The 7,709-nt window shown below is 31.2% G+C and overlaps 1 protein-coding gene across 1 annotated transcript; it reads left to right on the forward strand.

The window, feature by feature from the left end:
* The first annotated feature begins 581 nt into the window (after positions 1-581).
* On the forward strand, positions 582-5,538 carry LOC106686359 (uncharacterized). The gene is made up of 4 exons (XM_014429613.2): positions 582-667; positions 2,672-2,866; positions 3,098-3,201; positions 5,428-5,538. The coding sequence occupies exons 1-4, from the start codon at positions 595-597 to the stop codon at positions 5,464-5,466; spliced, it is 411 nt and encodes a 136-aa protein (XP_014285099.1). The 5' UTR covers positions 582-594; the 3' UTR covers positions 5,467-5,538.
* The last annotated feature ends 2,171 nt before the right edge of the window (positions 5,539-7,709 follow it).

The raw sequence follows: 7,709 nt of genomic DNA on the forward strand, positions 1-7,709 counted from the left end.
GAAGTTATTACCAATGCCTACCTTTCTCGGGGATTTCCATAATTACCGTGCACCTTTTCAAGGTCTATAAAAATTCAAATATTTTTGTCCAGTATTTTCACCTAGTCTTTTTATATACCTATACGTTTTTCAAGTATAAAAAATTTGTCGTTTTAGAATCTCTCTGACATTAATCTCTGACATCTCCTCGGCCAGAACATATTGCATTTCCGATTGTTTCAAACAACTAATGAATAGGTCTATTGCGCAGATACCTTTGCATTTTTAAACTTTAAAAAAATCATCATCTAATTATTCACCTTTTATGTTATGCTAAATTGTTCAAAACAAAAAAAAAAATTACGCAAGGTTTATAACACTTGATAGTATGTTAATCTTAAAACATCACCTAAATATACAGAATAAATGTACTTAATGTATTTTTTTTAATTAAATCTCTTGAAAATAAATTGGACACTTAATTACGTTGACATATAGTTCCTCGCTGAAAATTCAAGGAAAATGTGAAGTTAGTGAGTCATTTTAAGATCTGATAAGCGATTAGACTGTATATTATATTATAGATTAGTGCCTAAGGAAATTATCAGTTGTAACATGTTTATTGTACTCGCTTGTTCCTTCTTCTTCATCGGACCTGCCGTCTCTCAGGTCTTAGGTCTCGACGAAGGTAAGTAATTGTTTGCTTAAAGTATTATTCAAGTTCATAAACAAGTTTATATAATAATAATGATAAATACGAGTAGTTAAAAGTAGTACAAACATCTAATACAGAGTCCATTCCACACGTGTCTGTGAACCTCGGAACACTACCATCAGTACTGCCGTAGTGTCAGGCTTGATAGTTGGTAGTAATATCTGCGCGAGAGCTAAGTGCCATTATGGAAGCTTTGACAGTGAACTGTCTCGATTTATAACCTCATGTCACCAACATGAAGTATAATTAATAAACTTGGGTTTGTGCATTTATTTGTATTTGTATGATTATGTATGTAACTTGTACGTTTGTTTATTTTCTATGGTGACAGTTGTTAGTTGTATTTAATCAGCAGTTTTTACCAATTATTTAACAGCTTGAACTACTAGTGAGTCGATGCTCACTATAAACACTGACATAATTTTTTCACTGCAGTGATGTGATTGTAGGACCGATATTTGTCACTTGGAAATAAGCCTTAACACTAAAGTACTTTTCCATCTAAGACTCTCTTATAACTTTAATAATTGATTGAGTATTTATTATTTTTATAAAAAAATATCTTTTTATGCAACAAAAATATTTTCAACCTTGTTAAAATAATATTTATTAATTATTTAGCTGCACTTCCTGTCCTAAGGACTTTTACAATCTTTCACCAGGAAAGAATCGTAAGATGAATGAACTGAGAGTAATGTATTATTTTTATTTTTAACACATGATAAATAAAAATAAATCACAAATATCTGTATTTCTTTTCTATTAGATATTGTTGACAGACAGTAATTAATTTATTGAAAAAATAAATCGTGATAAGACTTGGGACTGCCCGATAGAAGCAAAACTTCTGGAAATTAAATGATGTATTCAAAAATTTATAATTATTTTATTACTAGCGTTATCCTTAATAGCTTAAGGCAGAAAAGATTATAATAAATAATTTGATTTACATGGAATAATCTGCCAGCGCCGTTTTCTCATGAACTAAAAAAATAAAATAAAAATGTTTACTACTTTACTAATGTTGATGTGAACAACTGAGACTTTGGAACATGAAAAATCCTCTCTTTAGGAATTATTTATTTGTAGCACTTTGCCGTATGAGCACAGCCATATACAGTGTTAACTGCCATGACAGGACGCCGGAAACTAAATATTCTATCTATGTGGAAAAAGAAACAATACGGGAACCAAGTACTTTTGTACTTTTATACAATATATATACTTATATAAAGGACAGGTACCTTTGTATCTAATAAATAAATATTTTTAAAAACTGGAGCAATAAAGTTTTCATTGGTATATAATATTTAATAACAGTATTTGAAAAATGATGATAATTTAATTGTTAAAGAATTATGAACTTTTACCTGTTTTCATTTATTTTTCTGGGAGGTGCTATTTAATAATCATTGAAGATAATCATCCAGGACTATTTATAAAAATTAATTCAGATTAATGATGATGATTTATTTTATCGTGCCCAAAAGAATTTTAGAATGGATTTATTTTGTATTTACTAATTTTTTAAATGAGCATTCATTTAACCCTAGAATAATACTATATATAGAATGGTGTTGGGTTAGGCACCAACGCTACAGAAGTAAATAAAGTATTTATTGATCAACTTAAGAAAGAAACAAATGTGCAATGAAATTATTCAGATATACAGTATTGTAAAAAACTATTGTTACACGCTAGTTGTGTTAATTACTTATCTTAAGGGCCGTGGTAACCTTACGAGGTACTTACCATAACTAAGAGGTTTTGACACAGAAGTGATTCAATTCGGGGCCCCGGAAGGACGCATTATCCTCCCCTAACTATTACTTAAAAGTTTTCTCAATCTTATATCGATTGGTTTCCACTGTTCCCAGTATTCAACGTCACCCAGCTATAATCTGACGTAAAATAAGAATATTTGGAATATTCAATAAATATCACTGTTATCTTAAGTAAATACATTTAATTTTCTAGGTGAGCCCTGCGAAGCACTGAGTGAGGAGTCAGGAACTTGCCAGCTACTGACCGAATGTATGAATCCTGGAGACTTCAAGAAGCACCACCCACCGATCTGCACCTTTCAAGGGAAAATCCCGGTGATATGTTGTCCCGACAGCACCGGCCTTAGGGAAGTGGACTTCAGGTTTGGGTCCAAAAGGGCAATCCAAAGTGTGTAATGATCAATAACCTTTTGTATATATTTAGTTTATTTACATACATTGCAAAGTTAATCTTTTCCATTTCATGATATAGTTAAGTAACAAATTTTCACTGAGTTAACTTTGGGTTATGGGTCTATTTTTCATACTTAAAATACTATTAGAAAAAAGATCCTCATATTACGATACAGTGCCAAATTTCTATAAAATAATCGTTTAAAAATTTATATATTTGTTACAGACTATAAAAATGATAAAGCTGGCAGTGAGAACGACAATGAGAACGCCGTATCGGATAACACGATGAAGGGAAGAACTGCGAAGTCATATGCAAATAATTTCATGGTAAGTATTAAATACGTATTTTTTTCATATGAACAAATCTTTATGACTGATAATAGGAATAAAATGATTCTATTTAAAATGCTTATGGAGGTGATGAATCTATTTTTTTGGTATTCCTTTTATCATTTTTGTCTAACACGACCTTTGTCTTATTTGGCCCTACCTTACTTCTTCCTCGCTCTTGCCTCAAATGGTGATGTCCGGGAAGAAAAATGTAAACTGAACGGTCTTTTTGAGATCCTCCAGGTCATTTGCTAATAGCTAGAATTTATAGATAAAACTTCATTACAAACAAGACTTATTGTGTGGACTAATGAAAGTTGGCTTGCCAAGAATGGAAAAAATTGAGAATTGGCTTCATGGTGCTTCAGAAAATCTATGTGAATAAATATCCCATTGAACATTACCTTTTTATAATTTATATTAAATATTTTTTGGAATACCACTATACAGGGCAGATAATGATGAATGAGGTAAAATCGGATATAGGAGACGGGAATAGAATATTCAGGACAGAGTTAAAAACGATTAAAAAATCGATATCCCAAGAGATGGCTATTGGAATACAGATATGACTAAAATACAAGTAGGAAAGTTTTGAAGACATCAATCGATCAGTAGAAATAGTTTAGATCGATAGGGGATTGATTTAAAATAATCCTGAAGGTTAAAATAAAGAAAGGTTAAACGAAAATAAAAATGTCATTCATCAGATGAGAGAATTTATTGCTAAGAATTGATATTTTATTGATATCGCTAAAACAAGTCATATCTAATTTTAATCATATCGAATTACTTTTTTTTATGTTATATCTAATATTTTTTAGATCTAAGTAGTCGTTTCCTTATATAAATTTAGATATTGTGGTGAGAACGTATGCTTTTTACAAATTTTCATTCTTTTATTATTTTAAGCATTTAAGTTTTTAAAACTACGTTAAATAAGGTTTTATTTATCATAAATACAGTTAAAATTAATTTTAGACATATAACGGACGATAAATAGTTTTGGCTAGTTTTTTTGGGTTCAAATATCCCACTGTAAGTATATCTTGGTTTCCTTCCCCTACTAAGTTATCAAATCCAACTGTCCATCATACATTCCAGACCACCCTTTAATTCAAATCCTCTGTCCATTCCTTCGATACCCGTTCCCGGTCTTTTACACAACGGTCTTTAGACTTCTTTACAACGGCCTACCGAACTGCAGCTTTTGACAAATCCTCCATTATCAGATCCTCTTCCAAATGGTATTCCATTCCTCCTTCCATCCGTTGCTCCATTATGCTTCGCCCCTTCAAATCCCGCTTATTCCATTATTTCCTATCCATTCAGTTCCAACAGAATTTAAATTGATGTTGGTTATTTACAATCATCCTAAAAATTGCTTTGTTAACTCATAATTATTACTAAGTTTTACTCTCTTTGTTTTATGTTATTAATTTCAAAAAGTTATTAGTTTTGGTTTAAAGACTTAAAAGTTACTTTATTATAATTTTTTTTCTATTAAGTATTCATTATTTTGTTATATTATCTGTTAATTTGAGGGTCTAAAGTTCATCAACTATTTTTGTAATTTTATTCTCAAGGGAAGTGTTCCAGAATAAATAAAGAATTTATTATTATCGTTTAACCTTAATTTGCTTGCTGACAAACTGTTATAAGCAACCCTATGACTAACCTAAAAGATCTCTTATAAAACTAATCCTGTTACTACGAACAAAATGAAATACACATTTGATATAAAAACTAAAAAGAAATTTCAAGACAAGTGTAACTATTTTTTTTTATTTTTCTTTGCGAGGAGTGAATTTCACAGCACTGACTTTAATACCATTAAAGCTAAACTTATTACGGATGTTGATCTTAGCAGGGTGATTCGATGCATAGTTAAAAAACCGTTGGTAACTGTTTTTATCCATGGTTTTCAGGTTAGATAGAATCTAATATTATGGTCTGTTTTAAGACACAAACATCATGATTTTTATGATTATGGTATTTATGATGTTTTGGCTAAATAATCTCCAAAGAACCGATAGATTGCTTTTGATATTTGTGAGAAATCTGGGTTTGTGATTGGTTTCTGGCATGTATGGCAGGTACATGGTTATAATTACATTCAAGATGGAGAATGTTTGAACCCCTACTTAAACAAGAAAGAAAGTTTATTTTTGTGTATTCGGTTGCTATAATTTATTATTTACTGTGATTTATTTTTTGTTTAAGGTACTAATTCTCATAATTACATTGGTACTTGCCAACTAGCTAAGGAACAGAACAATGTGGTATTCTTATGTAGGAAATGTAAATACATCAATAAACATTTTTTTAAAAATCTTTATTTCTATTATTTACCCCAGATCACATTGATGACTAGATGGCTAGTTCATTAAAATGAAATCAATATTTTATCTCAATAAATACAAGTCCTGAATCTATGGTTTTATTTAGATACCCTCTTCTAGCTTCCTTCAGTAAGTCCATAAAACTTTAAATAAGAAGTTTTCAAAACTTCCCTACTGAAGAATACATATTATGTGGTAAGCATGGTATGGAACATAATATGTTTCATTATTTAATTTGTTTTTGTTGTTTCACTAACATGAAAATAAAATGTAATTGAAATGTTATTTTTTAATTTGCCATTGTAATTATAAGAATCAAGTTAGGTATGGTGTATACGTAAGTTCAGATCAATCAGATCGCTCCTTAACTAAAAATAACTAAGACCAGAACTAACCGGACATTACACTCATTACATAGTTAAATTTATAACATGAGATTTCTGAAACGAACGTAAAATGGAACGTAAACTGAACTGAATGATATTCCCGTTGATTCACTTAAGTAGATTGTGTTAGGCCTTCCCGGAGGTAAACAACGATTAGTATGCAGATTAAACCGAGCCGGCCATAGAAGTCTGTTCCTTGTAGAATCACCACTCGAGCAAGGAAGCATTTCATTAAACGAGGTTCCCTTCTCAGATCAAGTTTAGAAGAGGAGGAATACTCTGCGTTTGAGTGAGGTAATAGAGTAATGAATTTTAGGATTATCAGCTTCTTGTTGGCTGTTTTCCTACCAGGGATAGTGCAAATTATTTGATAGTTTGGGCTTAGAAGTATTAATTTCAAACTAACTTGGCTCGTAGGAGAACGTTACCATGAATCTATAAATTTTTAACTTATGGAAGTAAAAATTTTACAAAGGAATGTTTTCTTGGACAAGACTTGACTCAGGTTCTAAAGTTTTCTCGAAAAGATTATTGTTCTAGGTAGGCAGCGGTAGCATTTATGGTTTCGCATGTCGCTAACTATGATTGTTATATAATAATAATGTATATTTAATTTATAACATGAACAGCGTCACAGCATTGGCTCAATTTGTTTCGGGTTCCTGGAGGTTTCCGTCCTTTGACACCAGACCTACTTACATCCCCCTTCACTAGTTCTTATCTATCCCCTCTCTATATTCTACATAGATATTAATTTATGCTAGAGGTACGTGTCATTCTAGAGAGTACTTGATGATCAGAAATTGAACAGAGTTACGAAAGGACAATCTAGGGGACAAGTTGTAAATAGTAGTTGCGCTTAGTATGTCATAGCGAGTGTATTCCCACTCATATAAATAAAATGTATCTTACACTACGCTGAAGTAGCGTTTTTGTAACTGGTAACAAAGGAATAATGTATTTCCTTGATGACCGTAGGTGTCGATGGAAGCCTCCCGAAGCTTTTGAAAGAGAGTATTGGCAGTTCGATTAAAGCAGGATTTGTCAGATGCAGTTCAGTTGGGAGGGAGGAAGTTAGGTGCACAGGTGGTGGTACTACGGGATTGAAGAGCCGATTTTAAATATATATTCTGTAGGATGTAGGAAGAGAACTGAGTTCTAACCTAAAACCCGGGATTCCACTCGGGGATACTAGAAGTTAACATGTTCTAAGTGGAAAGAGGTAGCGGAGACGATCGAATGGCCATGATTACAAAAAGAATCTACATGTGTAGATTCCAGGAAAGAGATGTGTGGATTCCAGGAAACTCCGAGTAATTAACTGATATGTGAAATGAAATTGTTCAGAATTAGGTTGGGTGATCTTGGACCTAATAAGAGAGGGTAATCAGAGTCCAAACTCAACCAAAATTCATTTCATGAAACCCATAATTAGGATTGTTATTTTAATCTCTATTACATTTTAATACTCCTACCCTAAATAATCAACATATAAACGTATATGATTAAACTTCAATTAATTGTTCTTAAATTTCTCCTAATAAAACAATCAAATATTAAGACATTTCTTTAATATTAAGTAATTACCACTTTGCTATTGAAGATTCAAGTCATTCAGTCAGCAATTATCAAGAATTATCTGTCATTCTTGGTGAAGATTCTAATATTAATTTTCTATTAGAAGATCTATAATAATTATTAATCTATTTCTTGATAAAAAAATCTAATTTAAGAATTAATAATTCTCTAATTATATCAATAATTAGAAATGTTACGG

This window comes from Halyomorpha halys, unplaced genomic scaffold (assembly GCF_000696795.3).
Source record: "Halyomorpha halys isolate HHAL.00 unplaced genomic scaffold, Hhal_1.1 Scaffold812.1, whole genome shotgun sequence".
Taxonomy (NCBI): domain Eukaryota; kingdom Metazoa; phylum Arthropoda; class Insecta; order Hemiptera; family Pentatomidae; genus Halyomorpha; species Halyomorpha halys.